Here is a 22348-nt window from a genome sequence, read left to right as displayed (position 1 = left end):
AACAGCCCTATTGGGTTTATTTAATGGTTAAATGATTCCCTTTTCTCTGTAATAATAAAACAGTACCTGTACTTGATCCCAACTAAGATATAATTACCCCTTATTGGGGGCAGAACAGCCCTATTGGGTTTATTTAATGGTTAAATGATTCCCTTTTCTCTGTAATAATAAAACAGTACCTGTACTTGATCCCAACTAAGATATAATTACCCCTTATTGGGGCAGAACAGCCCTATTGGTTTATTTAATGGTTAAATGATTCCCTTTTCTCTGTAATAATAAAACAGTACCTGTACTTGATCCCAACTAAGATATAATTACCCCTTATTGGGGCAGAACAGCCCTATTGGGTTTATTTAATGGTTAAATGATTCCCTTTTCTCTGTAATAATAAAACAGTACATGTACTTGATCCCAACTAAGATATAATTTCTCTTAATTGGGTTTAACTAATTTTTAAATACATTTTTAATACAGTTAACGTATGGAGTTCCAAATTATGGAAAGACCCCTTATCTGGAAAACACCAGGTCCCGATCATTCTAGGTCCCATTGTTGTATTTTGAGCAATAGAGATCCTATAGAGTTTGGGATGAGCAGGGCTGTAACTTGTGCGACTGATTTATTTCATAGTGCAGATACCGAGTGTAAGTGCGAATGATTGGCAGCGTTTGTGCCCGACACGCAGGTTTGTGGCTTTAGCAATGTGATTAATACTTCAGAGAATAGTGCAAAGCACCTTGCTCTCCCAGCTCTAAATAATCTTTTCATTATATTTTGGTAAGACTTAAGACTAATATTAAGTGATTATAAAAAACAGGCAAATGTTGAGGGTATTTTTACCCTTTAAAAAGGAAACTGCGAGTGCCAGTTTGCTCCCCTACTGTAAGGCGGCAGTTAATGTGCGTCTCTGTTTCCTGCAGGATATCTTTTTGGACACATTGAAATCATTTGTTTTCTATTTCTTTCTATATTTTACCAAACATTGGAAACATTTATCTGTAACCTACTGACACTCCAAGGTCACTTATCATGGGAGCAAACTGTCGCCTTAGAAATATGGGGGGAAAACAAGGTGAATTTGTTCTTCTCTTTGACAATCCCTCCTCTCCATTTCCATTAAACTGTGTAAAAGCCAGCCCCAAATAAACCTGCGTTATATTCCGTATGGCCTGCATCTTTGTCCTGTAAATGTTCTTACTGACCCCAAACTGGCAGCTGGTTCCAGGACTTGCTGTGTGGCAGTTGGGCTGCTAGGGCTGATTAAATGAGCGTCCTGTCATTAATGGGTGCCAGCATTGATCCTATATATACATAGTCCCCAATATATCCAACCCCCCCTAGGCTTTATTTGACTATAATTACTATATTCTTCTTACACAAATACTTTGTACAACTGAATTAAAAAAAAAATATATGTACGGTATATACACAGAAATGTATTGGATTAGTCAATGGATTAGTCTGTCTATCTCTATCTACTGTATCTATCTCTCACCTCTTTTATCTCTCTCTCCCTATATCTATCTATCTATCTATCTATCTATCTATCTATCTATCTATCATCTATCAATCATCTATCTATCATCTATCTATATATTTCTATCTATTCATCTATCGCTATCTACTGTATCTATCTATCTCTCACCTCTTTTATCTCGTATCTATCTATCTATCTATCTATCTATCTATCTATCTATCTATCTATCATCTATCTATCTATTATCTATCAATCTGTCTATCTATCTATCTATCTATCTATCTATCTATCTATCTATCTATCTATCTATCTATCTATCATCTATCTATCTATCTATCTATCATCTATCATCTATCTATCTATTATCTATCATCTATCTATCTATCTATCTATCATCTATTATCTATCTATCTATCTATCATCTATCTATCTATCTATCGTCTATCTATCTATCTATCTATCTATCTATCTATCTATCTATCTATCTATCTATCTATCTATCTATCATCTATCTATCTATCTATCTATCATCTATTATCTATCAATCTATCTATCTATCTATCTATCGTCTATCTATCTATCTATCTATCTATCTATCTATCTATCATCTATCTATCTATCTATCTATCTATCATCTATCTATCTATCTATCTATCATCTCTCCCTCCCTCTATCTATCTATCTCTCTCACCTCTTTTATCTCTCTCTCTCCCTCTATCTATCTAATCTATCTATCTATCTATCTATCTATCTCTCTCCCTCTATCTATCTATCTATCTATCTCTCTCCCTCTATCTATCTATCTATCTATCGTCTATCTATCATCTATCTATCTATCTATTATCTATCAATCAATAAATCAATCTATCTATCTATCTATCGTCTATCTATCTATCTATCATCTATCTATCTATCTATGTATGTATCACCTATTTTTCTCTCTCCTAACATTTTGGCACCCCCAGTGATCGTACCTTTTTAAATAAACTAATATGATGTAGACAGTGATATTGTGAGACATTTGCAATTGGTCTTTATGATTTTTTTTGTGTTTTTTTGTGGTAACTGGACTAGAGAGGCCTAAATAGAAAGAATAGATAAAAAGTAACAATAACAATAAAACTGTGACCCCACAGGGCAGACGTTTTTTGCCACCCTTTTTATTTTAAGCTGAAAAGGCATCATCTAAATCATTCTATAATATACTAATAATTCACTTACAGATGAATTACCTGATTAATTGAATCTGCCAGAACCTTTAACTCTAGAACCTCCATTCCTGGTATTACTGTGCCCGGGGACCTACAGACCTTCAGGCAGATTAATCCCATTGGTGGCCAGGCTGTTAGTCAGTTATAGGGTTAAAGAGAAGGATGGGTAAGTGGGTAGGTCTGGGTTTTGCCAGCCTACAGGCAGATATGTGGGGTGAGTGGAGGGAATAGAAGTTCCGTATGTATCATGGAACGTTCCACCTGCAGTTCAGCTGGATACACAACTGTGTTCAGGGATTTTCAGTAAATGTCATTTTCAGGCTCTAATGGGCAACTGTCCTAATTACAGGCAAACCCAACCCAAGTGCCATATCCAGCATTTGTTTTCTCTAATTACCCTGCTGTACAGATTCTTCTCCTGGTGCCCCATCTCTGTGTTTGTTTCACTGACAGTTTGTTATGTTGGGTCACCTGTTACCATTGTATAAGTTATGTATTGATTCCAGCATTAAGGAACACGGCCTGCCCGACCCACCTACCTTCATTTATCAGATTAGACTTTCTATTCAGAGAGAGAGAATTCTTTCTTCTAAGTAACTTAACAGAATCACTATCTTCCCAACAAACACAGGGCCCCATTTAGTGAAGGCTGGGGCCCAAATATTAGTTCCCTTCCCAGAGGCTATTATCCCCCCCACTGCTACTATAGGCACCATCTCTCCCTACTATACCTGCTATCCCACAGCCCCAGTCCCTTCCCAGAGGCTATTATCCCCCCACTGCTACTATAGGCACCATCTCTCCCTACTATACCTACTATCCCACAGCCCCTGTCCCTTCCCAGAGGCTATTATCCCCCCACTGCTACTATAGGCACCATCTCTCCCTACTATACCTACTATCCCACAGCCCCTGTCCCTTCCCAGAGGCTATTATCCCCCCACTGCTACTATAGGCACCATCTCTCCCTACTATACCTGCTATCCCACAGCCCCAGTCCCTTCCCAGAGGCTATTATCCCACTGCTACTATAGGCACCATCTCTCCCTACTATACCTGCTATCCCACAGCCCCAGTCCCTTCCCAGAGGCTATTATCCCACTGCTACTATAGGCACCATCTCTCCCTACTATACCTGCTATCCACAGCCCCAGTCCCTTCCCAGAGGCTATTATCCCCCCACTGCTACTATAGGCACCATCTCTCCCTACTATACCTGCTATCCCACAGCCCCAGTCCCTTCCCAGAGGCTATTATCCCCCCACTGCTACTATAGGCACCATCTCTCCCTACTATACCTGCTATCCCCAGCCCCAGTCCCTTCCCAGAGGCTATTATCCCCCACTGCTACTATAGGCACCATCTCTCCCTACTATACCTGCTATCCCACAGCCCCAGTCCCTTCCCAGAGGCTATTATCCCACTGCTACTATAGGCACCATCTCTCCCTACTATACCTGCTATCCCACAGCCACACCCCTTCCCAGAGGCTATTATCCCCCCACTGCTACTATAGGCACCATCTCTCCCTACTATACCTGCTATCCCACAGCCCCAGTCCCTTCCCAGAGGCTATTATCCCCCCACTGCTACTATAGGCACCATCTCTCCCTACTATACCTGCTATCCCACAGCCCCAGTCCCTTCCCAGAGGCTATTATCCCCCCCACTGCTACTATAGGCACCATCTCTCCCTACTATACCTGCTATCCCACAGCCACACCCCCTTCCCAGAGGCTATTATCCCCCCACTGCTACTATAGGCACCATCTCTCCCTACTATACCTGCTATCCCACAGCCCCAGTCCCTTCCCAGAGGCTATTATCCCACTGCTACTATAGGCACCATCTCTCCCTACTATACCTGCTATCCCACAGCCCCAGTCCCTTCCCAGAGGCTATTATCCCCCCACTGCTACTATAGGCACCATCTCTCCCTACTATACCTGCTATCCCACAGCCCCAGTCCCTTCCCAGAGGCTATTATCCCCCCACTGCTACTATAGGCACCATCTCTCCCTACTATACCTGCTATCCCACAGCCCCAGTCCCTTCCCAGAGGCTATTATCCCCCCACTGCTACTATAGGCACCATCTCTCCCTACTATACCTGCTATCCCACAGCCCCAGTCCCTTCCCAGAGGCTATTATCCCCCCACTGCTACTATAGGCACCATCTCTCCCTACTATACCTGCTATCCCACAGCCCCAGTCCCTTCCCAGAGGCTATTATCCCCCCACTGCTACTATAGGCACCATCTCTCCCTACTATACCTGCTATCCCACAGCCACACCCCCTTCCCAGAGGCTATTATCCCCCCACTGCTACTATAGGCACCATCTCTCCCTACTATACCTGCTATCCCACAGCCCCAGTCCCTTCCCAGAGGCTATTATCCCCCCACTGCTACTATAGGCACCATCTCTCCCTACTATACCTGCTATCCCACAGCCCCAGTCCTTCCCAGAGGCTATTATCCCCCCACTGCTACTATAGGCACCATCTCTCCCTACTATACCTGCTATCCCACAGCCCCAGTCCCTTCCCAGAGGCTATTATCCCCCACTGCTACTATAGGCACCATCTCTCCCTACTATACCTGCTATCCCACAGCCCAGTCCCTTCCCAGAGGCTATTATCCCCCCCACTGCTACTATAGGCACCATCTCTCCCTACTATACCTGCTATCCCACAGCCCCAGTCCCTTCCCAGAGGCTATTATCCCCCCCACTGCTACTATAGGCACCATCTCTCCCTACTATACCTGCTATCCCACAGCCCCAGTCCCTTCCCAGAGGCTATTATCCCCCCACTGCTACTATAGGCACCATCTCTCCCTACTATACCTGCTATCCCACAGCCCCAGTCCCTTCCCAGAGGCTATTATCCCCCCACTGCTACTATAGGCACCATCTCTCCTACTATACCTGCTATCCCACAGCCCCAGTCCCTTCCCAGAGGCTATTATCCCCCCACTGCTACTATAGGCACCATCTCTCCCTACTATACCTGCTATCCCACAGCCCCAGTCCCTTCCCAGAGGCTATTATCCCCCCACTGCTACTATAGGCACCATCTCTCCCTACTATACCTGCTATCCCACAGCCCCAGTCCCTTCCCAGAGGCTATTATCCCCCCCTATAAAAGCAGCCGACATAAATATTTAGTATATTGTGAGTGTAGTTGAGCGGCTCAGAGCAAGGGGAGTAGTAGAGTTATTCCTGACACTTCTAACTGGCACTACTTTGCTGTGTAGGAGGGGAGCTGGAGTCATTGCTGGACACTGAGGGATAGGAAGACAGCTCTCACTTAGTATTAAGTGCAGTGATAATGTTTCATAAAGCTGCTGCTGCACGGCCTTGTAATTGCTTGTCTGATAACGATAAACGCAGGTGCAGCTTGTTTTTCTAATTTAAACATTTCATCACCTCCAGCACCCACATTGCTCACTTAATCCCGGAGTCTTGATGGTTTAGCACCAGGGAGCGGGCTCCAAGCGCTCATTCAAGTTAAAAATACATAACACTCTAGTGAAACGATATACACGTCCATCTCTCGCTTGTAGACTCCTTGGTGCTTTGTTATGTGCCGGGGGGGCCGGTAACATTGGGTCAGGGTCACTTTTATATATATATGTTAAATAATAAATCTATATATAGGCAAGAAAATCACAGCTCCTACTGTAGTTTAAAGAATATTTAATAATCAAATAAGTATTCACCCCAATTCCTACTTAAATTGCCCTTTTATTTTGGCCTTTTGGGAATATTTAGGAAAACATATTAATTCCAAATTAATTCCAGATGTCACCTTTAGGCTTGCCCCCCACCCACTTGTGCTCTGGCTCCCTTATGGCACCCACGGCTGCTTGGCTCTCAGTCCTATCAGTTCTGCGGCAGAACCAAGTGCCTTTGAGTGACAGCGATTTCATGGATATACCGGGCTGCCATCAGTAATCATGAGGCCTCATACTATTAATTAACTGGACCCTCCCCAATGGGGCGGGGTATTAATTTACCAGTCACCTGGGTTCCCTTGGTTAATTGGTTAATGGGCCCTGCCAGTAAGTAATATGGCTCCCACCTTGCAGGCACTACATTCCTGAGCTGCCCTGATCATGCTCCAATACCCCTCCTACAATCTACCAAAAACTTGGGGTCCCCCTTTGCCACATGGACCATGACTGCTGAACCCCCAATATATAAATATATGATGCTTGCTTTTAAACAGGTGACCTCAGGGTCAGACTGGGGGGTGCAGGGCCCATCTGGTCTGCCACTGCAGGGGCCCCGCACCCTCCCACGGTACCCCTGGTAGTGATGGGTGAAATGTTTCGGCAGGCATGGATTCGCGGCGAATTTCCGTGTTTCGCCATTGGCAGAAAAAAATTTGCCGCAGAAAAATTTGCTGCACGTCCAAAAATTGATGCCTGCGGCAAAAGAATAGCCGCGGGCAACAAAGGAACATTCGCGGCGACAATTTTTTTTGACTCGCGTCATTTTCGCTGTTTTGCAAAGTTTTTGAAGTTTCGCAAATCTTTCGGGCAAAGCAAAACGGGACAGATTCGCTCATCACTAACCCCTGGCGTGGTCCCTACACACCTACCCCCCGGGCTTTTTCTCTGTCTGTAATAACAGCAGTAGGGCAGTAGGGGGGGTCCCCTGGGTGAAATGCACAGCGAATAAGTTGGGGCAACTGTGGTATTGAGTGTGGGGTATTGCAGAGATGCACCTAATCCACTATTTTTGGGTTTGGCCAAACCCCAAATCCTTCATGAAAGGTTCGGTTGCATAACGAACAGAATCCAAATCCCAAGTTGCATATATACAAATTAGGCTACTGAAGGGTTAAATGGAACCTTCCGTGTTCACATGACCAAAAGTCACGTGATGTTAAGGTTTTGGGTTCCGTTTGGCCAGACGCTTGGATTGGGCCGAATCCCTATTGCAGAGATTGCTGTATGATATAATATTCCCTGGGGGGGGTTTGGTAATATAATGATACTGAATGCCAATTGTATCTTTATAAAGGAATTGCCTCTAATCAGTGTGTGTTTTGTTGCAGTTGTGCCCCGTTTGTGGATAACAATGCCCTGTCTATCAGCGCCCCATTAAGAGGTGGAACCCCCAACCCCCTGCTGCCCTCCCCTGCCAGTCTCCAGCTCGCCCAGCTCCAGGCTCAGCTCACCCTGCAGAGACTAAAGTTGGCACAGACGGCGGTGACGAGTAACACGGCTGCCGCTGCCACGGTGCTCAACCAGGTCCTCTCTAAAGTGGCCATGTCCCAGCCTCTGTTTAACCCTTTGAGGAATGCAGCCATGATGGGGGCTCACAGTCACGCAGGGATGAACCCTCTTGGCCCTGCCTTGTCTAATGCCAGGCTTGCCCCCAGTGGATTACCATTTTCTGCCCACAATTCCCCTCTGGCCCCAAGCCATGCTCACAATGCCAACTCCATGCAGCCTTTCGCTAAGGGCATTGGTGGAACCAAAGCCGTGGGCTTTTTCCCAGGGTCACAGGGCTTTGCCTCAGACACAGACTCTTCTGGTTACCATGGCTTAGTGGTGGGAAGCTCAGTGGCCGGAGCGGCCTCTGATGGTCACTATGGCCCCAAGCATGATCATCTACCCGGGTTTAAAAAGGACTTTTATGATTCCCACGGTCAGTTTCGCCCCCAGAAAGGCCCAAACAACCAATGGGAATCGTCCCGCTCGTGGCAGTCTCCCAGCCCCCATTACGAGGGCAGAAATGAGCTGTACAACCCGGAGGAACCGACTCCTGACACCAAATTCAGCCCTTCCAGTTCTCCCACGTTTGCCAGACACAATAATGGGAAGATCCCAAGCTCCGCTCTGAAAAGCCTTCAGCCTCAGGAACTCAATGACTTTCATGGCATTGCCCCCCAGCACCTCCCGCATATCTGCACTATGTGTGATAAGAAGGTCTTCAATCTGAAGGTAAGTGCCTAGAACCAGGCCCGGGCTGGCAATCTGTGGGGTCTGGCAAATGCCAGGGGGGCTGTAAGGTGCCACAGACAGTCACTATTTATTGGGCTGGGGGGGCTGTTTGTGCCTCTGGGTACTGGGAATACCAGGGGGGCTGTAAGGTGCCACAGACAGTCACTATTTATTGGGCTGGGGGGGCTGTTTGTGCCTCTGGGTACTGGGAATGCCAGGGGGGCTGTAAGGTGCCACAGACAGTCACTATTTATTGGGCTGGGGGGGGCTGTTTGTGCCACTGGGTACTGGGAATGCCAGGGGGGCTGTAAGGTGCCACAGACAGTCACTATTTATTGGGCTGGGGGGGCTGTTTGTGCCTCTGGGTACTGGGAATGCCAGGGGGGCTGTAAGGTGCCACAGACAGTCACTATTTATTGGGCTGGGGGGGCTGTTTGTGCCTCTGGGTACTGGGAATGCTGGGGTCTATTTTGAGTCCACGTCCAGACCTGGTCTATGGAGTCCTTAACCTGGCTAAGGTTTACTACAGGCCCTGACTGGCAACTTGTGGCTCCGTCAGATGACAGGCCAGTGGTATAATTACTCTCTGCCGGGCCCCCCTGCAAAAATATCTTTAGAAGGGTCTGGCACAGAGTACCAAACTTAGCTTGTTATTGAGTAGTTTTCCAGTTTGGAATTTCAGCAGCTATCTCGTTGCTAGGATCTTGTTTACCTTAGCAACCAGGCAGTGGTGTGAATGAGAGACTGGAATATGAAAACAAGAGGGATTAAATAGAAAGATAAGGAATTAAAAAGTAACAATAAAAATAAAATGGTAGCTTAAAGAGCAAAAGTGTTTTGGCTGCCGGGGTCAGTGACCCCCATGTAAAAGCTGGAAAGAGACAAAGACAGCAAATAATTCAAAAACTGTTAAAATATGTAATGAAGACCAATTGCAAAGTTCCTGGGGTCCAAAAGGGAGGGGTATGAATGAGAGGCAGGAATATGAATAGGGGAGGGGCTGAATAGAAAGATAAGGAATAAAAAGTAACAATAACAATAAAACTGGAGCCTCACAGAGCAATAGGGTTTGGCTGCCGGGGTCAGTGACCCCCATTTGAAAGCTGGAAAGTGTTGCTAGGGTCCAAATTACCTTAGCAACCAGGGAGTGGTTTGGATGAGGGGCTGGTATATGAATAGGAGAGGGGCTGAATAGAAAGATAAGGAATAAAAAGTAACAATAACAATAAAACTGGAGCCTCACAGAGCAATAGGGTTTGGCTGCCGGGGTCAGTGACCCCCATTTGAAAGCTGCAAAGAGTCAGAAATTATTCAAAAACTGTACAAAATAAATAATGAAGACCAATTGAAAAGCTGCTTAGAATTGGCCATTCTACAACATACTAAACGTTAACTTGAACGTGAACCCCCCGTTTAACTGTGAATCTTCTACATGCAAATAGTTAAAAAAAATGATAGAAAATAAATAATGAAGACCAATTGAAAAGCTGCTTAGAATTGACCAGTCTATAACTTACTGAAAGTGTTGGGCGGCTTTAGAAAGCCCTGCGCCACACTAAGCCCCCAGCCCTGTGGGAAAGAGTTAATCTAATGTGGGACCCCAGTTTGTGCCCCGTGCCGCACTCACAGCCGTAACCCCCCCCCCCCCCCCCACTCACATGTCAAACACATCACTGGAATAACCCAGGGACAGTGAAATTCGGGAGCAACTGCTTTGTGGCAATGTCAGAGTGACCGTGGCCTAACCCTTCCTTGGCACGGCGGTATGTCTCATTAGAGCGCCTGTAATCAGGATGCCTCTCTAGGATCCGAGGGAACATGTCACGTTATCAGTTTAAATTCTATCCCTCCGGGGAAGGAGGGCCCCCGGCCTGACTGGGAATGATACAGAGGGGCATTACACCATCGTTACATACGTGTGAATGATTGAGACACGTGTCCCACGTATTGTTACACCCACAGATGCCCCAATACCCCCCTGTCACTGATATGTATGGAAGCTGTCTGTCGCCACTCACCATTGGTGCTCCCAGCATGATAACAGCCATTCGCGTATTCGGGAAAACCGCCTGCGAGCTGACAGTTTCCATTCACATAATGACAGGACCCCCGGGGGGGGGCAACAGATTTACCCTCAGGGGCAGAAATGCTGCTTGTTACAAATAGCACTGAGCGAATATTTTTTCGCCATAGGCAGATTTTTCACAAAACTGCAACAAAAATTTGGTGCAGAAAATTTCGCCAACACACAAAAAAAAAAAAAAAAAAAAGTCGCCTCAGAAAATCCTGCCCACTTCCCTGCAGGCCCCGCCCCCCTCTAGGATGTTTTATTTGAATGGAAAGGGAATGGTCAAGGGATGAGAGAGAGAGAAATGGTGCAGTGTGGGAAACTGGGCAGGTATATAAATTGTTGCAGTCACCAATATTGATTAATTATATAAAAATGACATGAAATATTTCTCCATTCTCAGGAGGAGATGAAATGTTGACAAATGGGCCCCAAACTATTTATTAAGGCTCAGACACAAGAAGTATTTGGTCTTCCAAGCAGAAAATATGTGTTTTTTTTTATTGTCCCTATAAGCACAATCAGAACAAATCAGCAGTCCTCTGAGAAGCCTCTGTATAAACAATCCCCTCCCTTTCCCCCAGCTGCAGCCTGTATGGTTTTCAGATAAGGAGCAGCTCATTATACACAGGGCTTCTCAGCGCTACTGATTTGTTCTATTGTGCTTATAAGATCCAAGTAGAATGTGACTTTACATTAAAGGTCAGATTTTGCTCTTTTTAGTGTAAGAAACAACAAAAACCCTTCTATTGTATAGCACTGCAGAATGTACTGGTGCTTTATAAATACTTAGGAATATTATTTTTTACTATACATTTTACAGAAAAATAAATATGTATTAATTCAAAATTGAAGGCAAGGAATGTTCTGGGCACACAATAAGCTGTACCCCCATACTGTACTGTCTAAGGGAAACACTATGGCACCCCCTACCCATATGTATAAATACAAATATACAGAGAAGGAATGTTCTGGGCACACAATAAGCTGTACCCCCATACTGTACTGTCTAAGGGAAACACTATGGCACCCCCTACCCATATGTATAAATACAAATATACAGAGAGGGAATGTTCTGGGCACACAATAAGCTGTACCCCCATACTGTACTGTCTAAGGGAAACACTATGGCACCCCCTACCCATATGTATAAATACAAATATACAGAGAAGGAATGTTCTGGGCACACAATAAGCTGTACCCCCATACTGTACTGTCTAAGGGAAACACTATGGCACCTCCTACCCATATGTATAAATACAAATATACAGAGAAGGAATGTTCTGGGCACACAATAAGCTGTACCCCCATACTGTACTGTCTAAGGGAAACACTATGGCACCTCCTACCCATATGTATAAATACAAATATACAGAGAAGGAATGTTCTGGGCACACAATAAGCTGTACCCCCATACTGTATTGTCTAAAGGAAACACTATGGCACCCCCTACCCATATGTATAAATACAAATATACAGAGAAGGAATGTTCTGGGCACACAATAAGCTGTACCCTCATACTGTACTGTCTAAGGGAAACACTATGGCACCCCCTACCCATATGTATAAATACAAATATACAGAGAGGGAATGTTCTGGGCACACAATAAGCTGTACCCCCATACTGTACTGTCTAAGGGAAACACTATGGCACCTCCTACCCATATGTATAAATACAAATATACAGAGAAGGAATGTTCTGGGCACACAATAAGCTGTACCCCCATACTGTACTGTCTAAGGGAAACACTATGGCACCCCCTACCCATATGTATAAATACAAATATACAGAGAAGGAATGTTCTGGGCACACAATAAGCTGTACCCCCATACTGTATTGTCTAAGGGAAACACTATGGCACCCCCTACCCATATGTATAATCAATTGTAATCAGTTCAGAATAAGTCCTTATACTTGGATGCTACAGATATATTAACTTTTATAATTTATAAAGAATGGAAAGTGACAATAGCTGAAGGAATGGATTGCTAACCTTTGTAAAGCAGTTTCAGAAGTGTAAGATCATTATTTTCAGGTTTATTGGATCTATCTGGGTTATAGCAATGGTAGTGCCCAAGGCCAAGTGCAGATAAAAAAGAAATAACTATGTCTAATAATGTTACATTCGTTATTTTTTGCAGGACTGGGAGTTACACATTAAGGGCCGGATGCACATTCAGAATGTAATGAGCTTCTCAGAAACGTAAGTTACTGTTACAGTATTCAAGGGGAACTTTGCCCAAAAAATGCATTTAACCTACTGAAAGAAAATATAAATCTATGCAACTGTCCCATATCCAGGGCTGTAACTATAGCGGAAGCAGAGCCTGTGATTGTAGGGCCCCAGGAGTGTAGGGGGCCCGGGAGTGTGGGGGGGCCCGGGAGTGTAGGGGGGCCCGGGAGTGTAGGGGGCCCGGGAGTGTAGGGGGCCCGGGAGTGTAGGGGGCCCGGGAGTGTAGGGGGCCCGGGAGTGTAGGGGCCCGGGAATGTAGGGGGCCCGGGAGTGTAGGGGCCCGGGAGTGTAGGGGGCCGGCCGGGAGTGTAGGGGCCCGGGAGTGTAGGGGGCCCGGGAGTGTAGGGGGCCCGGGAGTGTAGGGGGCCCGGGAGTGTAGGGGGCCCGGGAGTGTAGGGGGCCCGGGAGTGTAGGGGGGCCCGGGAGTGTAGGCGAGGGGCCCGGGAGTGTAGGGGCCCGGGAGTGTAGGGGCCCGGGAGTGTAGGGGGCCCGGGAGTGTAGGGGCCCGGGAGTGTAGGGGCCCGGGAGTGTAGGGGCCCGGGAGTGTAGGGGGCCCGGGAGTGTAGGGGCCCGGGAGTGTAGGGGCCCGGGAGTGTAGGGGGCCCGGGAGTGTAGGGGCCCGGGAGTGTAGGGGCCCGGGAGTGTAGGGGCCGGGGAGTGTAGGGGGCCGGCCGGGAGTGTAGGGGCCCGGGAGTGTAGGGGCCCGGGAGTGTAGGGGCCCGGGAGTGTAGGGGCCCGGAGTGAGGGGGCCCGGGAGTGTAGGGGGGCCCGGGAGTGTAGGGGCCCGGGAGTGTAGGGGCCCGGGAGTGTAGGGGGGCCCGGGAGTGTATTGGCCCGGGAGTGTAGAGGGCCAGTTATGCTCTAAATAATGAGCAATATTAATATTTGTTGGTAGGATAGGCCAACTTACCCATGTCATTGTGTCTGTCCCTGTCTGTCTGTCCCTTTCTGTTCTCTGGGTCTGACTCTGGGTCTGGAAATCAGTTTTCCAGTTTAAACACTCAAAAAGATTTTGTTTTTTTTCCTTTAGAGTGGGGCTGCACCCTGTGTCAGCTGAGGGGCCGGGGAGCGGTGAGTTTGACCCTGTTAGTAATGAAGGTGAGATGCACTCGGGGTGAGAATACCCTGAAATATAACCTTGTCTTTTCATTGAGCCACAAGCTTCTGCGCTGTCCATATGTTATTACATGTTATTACACAGGTAGGAAAGAGCTCATAGAAGCATTAGGGAAATAATCAAATCTGAAACCCGGAGAGAACAACAGTTTAGACTAATTCATCTTGGGTTTGGTACAATGTTTCAGAAACAGCCTGATTCTTCTCAAGTATCTGTCCCAAATGTATATATTTTCCACTATATGTGGTTTTTAATACAGGTATGGGACCTGTTATCCAGAATGCTCGGGACCTGGGGTTTTCCAGATAAGGGGTCTTTGCACCTCTCCGTACTTTAAGTCTACTAAAAAATAATTTAAACATCATTTAATAAGGGGTAATTATATCTTAGTTGGGATCAAGTACAGGTACTGTTTTATTATTACAGAGAAAAGGGAATCATTTAACCATTAAATAAACCCAATAGGGCTGTTCTGCCCCAATAAGGGGTAATTATATCTTAGTTGGGATCAAGTACAGGTACTGTTTTATTATTACAGAGAAAAGGGAATCATTTAACCATGAAATAAACCCAATAGGGCTGTTCTGCCCCAATAAGGGGTAATTATATCTTAGTTGGGATCAAGTACAGGTACTGTTTTATTATTACAGAGAAAAGGGAATCATTTAACCATGAAATAAACCCAATAGGGCTGTTCTGCCCCAATAAGGGGTAATTATATCTTAGTTGGGATCAAGTACAGGTACTGTTTTATTATTACAGAGAAAAGGGAATCATTTAACCATTAAATAAACCCAATAGGGCTGTTCTGCCCCCAATAAGGGGTAATTATATCTTAGTTGGGATCAAGTACAGGTACTGTTTTATTATTACAGAGAAAAGGGAATAATGTTTAAAAATTAGAATTATTTGCTTATAATGGAGTCTATGGGAGATGGCCTTTCCGTAATTCGGAACTTTCTGGATAACAGGTTTCCGGATAAGGGATCCCATACCTGTACTATAAAATATAAAATACGGGATGAATCTATAAGAAACATAATAAGACATAAATGGTCAGTTTACCTGGAAACAATTTACTAACAAGTTTATGTGAGTTATAATTTGGATTTGATGGTAAATCTTGCTTGAATTTTTTGACTGATTTCAAACCATTCACATTACTGATACATACGTTTTGATAAATGCGGCAATTAAGCATTAAGATATTGTACACAAATCAGGTCAATGGTTGGTTGTGTTTTATTTACTGCTAATATAGAATGTGTATTTTACCATTCTCTGGATATAGTGATTTAAGCTGGATTACTGGTAAAGTTCAATAAAGAGAATGGCAATGAGTTCTATTATATATACAGTATATATATATATATTGCTGCACATACTGAGCAGCCCCTGTGTTCCGTCTCCTCCAGCTGTTCCCTATCTTCAGCCCGGACTTGCTTTCTCTGCATCTGCCCTGGGGGCAAAGGTAAGAAGCTTTTTATTACCCCACAGTTTTGGAAAGTTGCTTTTGGTTACTTTTTCTTTTTTTAAACAACATTTTGGGGCATGTTGATCAGTTTGTGAGTTTGTGAATTCAAGAATGTTTTTCTAATTCGAATGAACTCATATTTCTTATGATTGCTTATTTATTATAAAGGAAACTTTGTTAGAATAAAAACCCAAATTGAAAATACACTTTGACTTTGCCTGAGGCAACTCCCATTGACTTTTACACAGACTCGCAAGCTTTTAGATGCTGAGGTTTTACATTTGAGTTTTTAGATATTTTCCCTTAATAAACATCAGACATTTAAGTCTTTGAACCATAATACGAAAAAAAACCCCTCCGTAACGTCTCAAGTGTAGCAGTTGCCCCATGGCAGGGATCATGCTCAGATTATGAGAGAGGGAATGGCTGCTCTACATGGAAGGGTTTCCGTTCCCTCACAGAACAGTACAACTACAAGTCCCTACAGTGAGTGCTGCGGCAGTAGAAGCCTTGTTGCAGATCCCAGTTGAATTGAGGGAAAGACTGTAGGTGCTGGGAGTTGTAGGCCCTTATAAACACAGATTAAGCGTTTGGAAACTTAATAGGTTGGTTTTATTGGCTGCGGCGCTGCTCTGCCTACTCCCTGACTCTGAATAGGATGTGAATCACTGTAAGACGGGGGATGATGCTAATAAAATACGTGGGCATTCCTGCCCTGCCAGGCACTGGCATAGCGTGTACTTCCCTCTAAGCCTGGTGCTAAGACCTAATGAAGATTACCCGGGGGGGGGGGGCTCCCCAAATGCTCTGCCAGATGTCAGAATAGCTACCTGTCAGCATGAATGGGGGCAGTGAGGTGACTGCCATCCCCCCAACCTCTTACTTATATTTAGGCAGTGGGTGCTGTGGGCAGGGTCGGGGCCCGCACCCATAGACTCCCCCCACCAGAGGGGGCCCCTAACCCCCCTTGCAGGGCCCCCCACCTGACGGCCTTCTCCGAGCGTGTAAATTTAACGTATCGGGGCAGGAGCGGTCGGGCAGGGGGAGGTCTGCAAGGGTGGGGTCTGGGCCGCTGGGGCCCACTAATCCCGGGGCCCGCCGGGATTTTTCCCGGTGTCCCAGCGGCCCAGTCCAGCCCTGGCTGTGGGTGGCAGTTAGAATGATACGCAGTACAAAGGCAGCTGCACAATCACCCCCAAGTCCTGCCCTGAGGGTTTCCTTACTCCGACTGGGGCACCCACTGAAATAGATGTCCCTGTAAATCAGTAAATCTGAGTGTATGGAGAACCCTGCAGAGTATATTGCAAAGTTGCTTAGAATTAAGTTTCTTTTATTAGTCAAAAAATTATATTCCCAGTGTTCTCTGCTCCCAATAAAGTCGCATAGCTTGGTGTACTTTATACCCATGTGATTCTTTTCAGACTGTATTATAAGATTACTTTTTATTGCCAGCATCTGATAAAAAAGAAAAATAATTGCGTGGTATTTATGGTTTTATGACCTTTATGTATTAAACAATCAACAGCGCTGTCATAGCCAGGAAAGTACATTATACAGCCGGTCACTTATGCCCTTATCCCCCAATAAAGTACAATCTCCCACACATCGCATTTGCTAATTGATTCCATTATACTCACAGGCATTCAAATAACAAATGGGAGGGGGCAATAGATTTTTTGGCTGCCAATGATCCCCCCAAACCCCTCCCAGCCTTCTGATAGCTGGAAAGAGGCAGAAGATAAAAAAAATCAAAACGTATACATTCTGTAACATGTGAAGAATAAACTTACAGGTCCTTTTAAAAGGGGTGGGTCACCTTTAAATTAACATTTAGTATGTTACATAATGTCCTTTTCTAGCAGCTTTGCAATTGGCCCTTTTTTTTTTAAATAGTTTTTGCCTTCTGTTTTTTATATTATTTGCTTTCCTCTGCCTTCAAATGGGGGTCACTGACCCTGTCAGCTAAAAACTGCTTCCCGTGAGCTTACAATTTTGGTTTTATATATACAGGTATCGGACCCCTTATCCGGAAACCCGTTATCCAGAAAGCTCCGAATTACGGAATGCCAGTCTCCCATAGACTCCATTTTAATGAAATAATTCAGAATTTTAAAACTGATTTCCTTTTTCTATGTAGAAATAAAACAGAACCTTGTAATTGATTCCAACTAAGATATAATTACCCCTTATTGGGGCAGAACAGCCCTATTGGGTTTATTTAATGGTTAAATGATTCCCTTTTCTCTGTAATAATAAAACAGTACCTGTAATTGATTCCAACTAAGATATAATTACCCCTTATTGGGGCAGAACAGCCCTATTGGGTTTATTTAATGGTTAAACAATTCCCTTTTCTCTGTAATAATAAAACAGTACCTGTACTTGATCCCAACTAAGATATAATTACCCCTTATTGGGGCAGAACAGCCCTATTGGGTTTATTTAATGGTTAAACAATTCCCTTTTCTCTGTAATAATAAAACAGTACCTGTACTTGATCCCAACTAAGATATAATTACCCCTTATTGGGGGCAGAACAGCCCTATTGGGTTTATTTAATGGTTAAATGATTCCCTTTTCTCTGTAATAATAAAACAGTACCTGTACTTGATCCCAACTAAGATATAATTACCCCTTATTGGGGCAGAACAGCCCTATTGGGTTTATTTAATGGTTAAATGATTCCCTTTTCTCTGTAATAATAAAACAGTACCTGTACTTGATCCCAACTAAGATATAATTACCCCTTATTGGGGCAGAACAGCCCTATTGGGTTTATTTCATGGTTAAATGATTCCCTTTTCTCTGTAATAATAAAACAGTACCTGTACTTGATCCCAACTAAGGTATAATTACCCCTTATTGGATGCAAAACAATCCTATTGGGTTTAATTAATGTTTTATTGATTTTTTAGTAGACTTAAGGTATTGAGATCCAAATTACGGAAAGACCCCTTATCCGGAATACCCTTGGTCCCGAGCATTCTGGATAATGGGTCCTATACCTGTATAAATAATTATAACCACGATTATATTTTTTCGTTATGGTTACTATATTACTTCTCTTTCTGTGCAGGCCCTCTCTTATTCATACCCCTGTATCTTCTTTAAACTACTGCCTGGTTGCTAGGGTAAAAAAGACCCTAGTGACCTGATAGCCGCTGAAATACCAAAATGGAGAGCCGCTAAAGAAATAGCCAAATAACTGAAAAACCATTTTAAAAAAAGACCAATTGCAAATTGTCTCATTCCATACATATAAAATGCTGACAGGAATAGGGGACATCCGGTTCGATGCTGCCCCGGCGCAACACGTTGGCAATATTCACTTCCAAATAAAGCCAGAGCCATTAGATGGAGGCTGAAACAGATACACTTGGCTGGAGGCAGAATCACAAACAGAGAGGTCAGGTTTCTATAAAAGTCTAGCCATGCATTCTGAAAATAGATATTTATGTCTGCAGCGGGCAGGGCTCTAGCTGTATAACTCCCAGCCGACAGGGCACCATCACAATCTGGCCTCAATTAAATGCTTTCCCCACTAATTCAATGAGCAGAGCCCAAATGCTTAGAACAGTAACATATATATATATATATCTAGAAAAGGAGAATCTATATATATATACTCGCTCGCCTAGGAATCACCTTTGCTGGGAGCAGGGTCGGACTGGGCCGGCGGGGCACCGGGAAGAACCTGGTGGGCCCAGACCTGATCCCAGCCGGTGCTCCCCCGGCCCACAGATCCCCCTGTCCCACTGCGCCGAAGGTATAAATAAAGTGTGAGCATTTGGGGGAGAGGGGTGGGAAGAGGAGGGGGCCCCCCCAGGGGGTGGGGGAACACAGCGGGTTGACCCAGTGGCCCTTTCACCCCCCCCCCCAGTCCAACCCTGTCCAGGAGAAACCAAAGTACCAGCCTGCTGGAAGTATCCTTACTGAGCTTGTTGGCATTACAGGGGTATACAAGCTCACAATTATGTTTACTTTCAGTATGTTATAGAATGTCTTAGCAACTTTGCAATTGGTCTTCATGTTCACTAGGGATGCACTGAACCCCCAAATCTATCCCAAGGGATTCCGCCGAATACTGAACCGAATCCAAATCCTAATTAGCATATGGTAATTGATGCTAATTAGGATTCGGATTCCGTTTGGCCAGGGCCGTGGATTTGGCTAAATCTGAACCCTGCCGAAAAGGGCCGAATCCTGGCCGAATACCGAAGCAAATCCTGGATTCCATGCATCCCTAATGTTCATTTTCATAGTTCGTTTAATTATTTCCCTTCTCCTTCTGCCTCTTTCCAAATGGCGGTCACTGCTCTGTGAGGCGACAGTTTTACTTCCCTTCCTGCGACTCGTGCAAATCCCTCCCCGGTTGCTAAAATGAATAGGAACCTAGCAACCAGATAGCTGCTGAAATTCTAAATTTAAGAGCTGCTCAACATAAGTTTAAATAATTAAAAAAAGATGAAGACCAATTGCAAATAGTCTGAAAACAACACGGACTATATCATCATTCAATTTAATATAAAGGTGTAAAAAAGTAAAATAATAAAAGTATAAATTTACCACTAGGGTATGTGGGAATTGGGTAGCCCAAGTTTCTCTATGTTATGGGATCAGGGGTCGCTCCTCACTGGCACCCCAACATTTCATTTAGGTTACATGTTAATATGCTCGCGGCTAACAGACATCTTAGATCCTCAGCTTCTGGATTCTACTTTGAGCAAAGGGCCTGTCGCTGAAAGGGTTAATGGTAGAAGGGGCGGGTTTCTAGCTGCAGTGTCACCGATAATAAAAAAATATTTTTTCCAAAGCAAGGTGTCGATCAGAGTTATTTTAAAGGGGAACTCTACCCAAAGGTCACTTGAAGTGAACATAATGTCAAGCAACTTTGCAATATACATTAATAACATATATTCAGCCTTTTCATGATGTTTCATGTAATAATATGGGTTGGACCAGGTCCCTAAGCCCCGCCCCCTGTTGATCCGGCTGACTAGTTTGGGACTCAGTAGTCGACTGTCCTCAGCTTGCATTCTCCCAGTCCCACAATTCCCTGCTCACGTGATGCCTATAAGCAAAGGAACATCCCAGTGCAATGCATTGTGGGTTATGTAGTTCCTGCATGCTGTCTGAAAGCTGTGGAAAAGTTGTTACAGTTTGTAACATCAATGTTTTAGTCCCTCCTCCCCTGCCAGGATTTTTAAATGATGCAGAAAGAGAAGAGCTGTTTTGCAAGTTTGTTTTAACAAGTTTTGGTTGATTGAGTGATTTAGGGCCAGCGCCCCATCTGATACTTTGGAGCATTACTTGACCTGACGCAATATACGTTATAGGATGGCTTTGTACTGACCAGTCCATTCATTTCCTAGAGGAAGCCTGCTATTGGGCGAGTTGTGCATATATGTAACATCCCTGAAGGAAGCTGCAATGAGAACGATGTCGTCAACCTGGGACTGCCCTTTGGCAAAGTCACCAACTACATTCTTATGAAGTCAACCAATCAGGTAACTCAATAGCTTGTTATTGCCCCTGTGCGGGCGAGTACATCATCATTCCGGGTGCAATGGAAACCAGTTGGCTTTGCCAGTCACTCTCAGATGTTTTACTGATTGTGTGCAAGGAATGTATCAATATGAGGGAATAATTGGAGCTGCCGAGGGGACTAAAGTCAAAGCAAACATTGGCCAAGATCAGCAGACCAAAGGTGGCCTTAAACGGGCAGATTTCATCTGCTGATTTGGGCCCTTCAGACCGATTTGGCAGCTTATCTGCCTGTATATGGGCCTACCCAAACAATATCTGGCCTAAAATTGGGCAGATCTCGATTGGGCAGGTCTGATTTCCCTGTTGGATTGGGGACTACATCTGCTCCTTGATGTGGTCTTCAGTCTGCTGGCCCACATACCAGCCATTTTATACCTAGGGCCAAACGATTGAATTAGCCGATATCACCCACTATAGGTGGACATATGGGGAGACAATCCACTCATTTGGTGAACCCGCCTTTACACGCCGATGCATATATACTGATTATATTGCTAAACTGACCAGTGGAGTCTATACAAGGTAGGGCTTTATGATAACCGGAAGCCTAAAACACCAGGGCTCCCAGGAATAATAAAGATTTAGCCCAATTGTTTCTAATGTGGGAAGCCTTCTCTCCTCGGTATTCTGCCATTTGCTGATAGTGGGAATATGAAATCAATTTATGAAAACAAACTGTGTGCCACTGATCAGAGTAAGAACTATTTCTTTTCCTTTGATACAAGGCCTTTCTGGAAATGGCCTACACGGAGGCAGCGGAAGCCATGGTACAGTTCTACCAGGAGAAACCTGCAATGATAAATGATGAGAAGCTTCTTATCCGCATGTCGAAGCGTTACAAGGAGCTGCAGCTCAAGGTGAGCCATAATAAGGAATATCAGCGTGTGTGTTCGGGTGGGTGAGGGAAATAATCCTGCAAATAGTAAGAATATCCTGAGCCCCTGCAAGCCTGTGCCGGGAGAGCACATTCACAGCACTTTGTGCACAATAGAAAGCTTAGTAGGAAGCCAAGAAAGCCCCATCCCCTGGGGCCCGGGCAGCTGTGCTCCGTGAGAATCAGACTGTCACTGTTGGTCGCAAGATGCCATTTTGCTGATTTATTATTTGTATTTGTCATCCGGCAATAGGGATTTATTAGTGCAATTGCCAGGCTCAGGTTGGGAAAGGAATCCGAGCCCACCCAGACCGCAGGCTGTTGCCAGGCCGGGCAGAAACGGGAAACCACTTTATTACCCAGAAAAGCGGCGCAGCTGTTTGGGG

The 22348-nt window shown here is 44.9% G+C and overlaps 1 protein-coding gene across 3 annotated transcripts in view; it reads left to right on the top strand.

Annotated features, from left to right (window-relative positions):
* The window catches only part of rbm20 (RNA binding motif protein 20), a 131085-nt gene that overhangs the window by 91975 nt on the left and 16762 nt on the right, over nt 1–22348 (top strand). For all 3 annotated transcript variants that reach the window (XM_031905606.1, XM_031905605.1, XM_002942901.5), the window contains exons 2-7: nt 7757–8648; nt 12859–12920; nt 13981–14048; nt 15483–15538; nt 20914–21048; nt 21814–21945. In XM_031905606.1, coding sequence (XP_031761466.1) covers nt 7757–8648; nt 12859–12920; nt 13981–14048; nt 15483–15538; nt 20914–21048; nt 21814–21945 — 1345 coding nt within the window. The remainder of the gene's footprint in view (nt 1–7756; nt 8649–12858; nt 12921–13980; nt 14049–15482; nt 15539–20913; nt 21049–21813; nt 21946–22348) is intronic.

Source organism: Xenopus tropicalis, chromosome 7, assembly GCF_000004195.4.
Source record: "Xenopus tropicalis strain Nigerian chromosome 7, UCB_Xtro_10.0, whole genome shotgun sequence".
In the NCBI taxonomy this organism is placed as follows: Eukaryota; Metazoa; Chordata; class Amphibia; order Anura; family Pipidae; genus Xenopus; species Xenopus tropicalis.
This window is presented reverse-complemented; position numbering and strand designations above follow the sequence as displayed.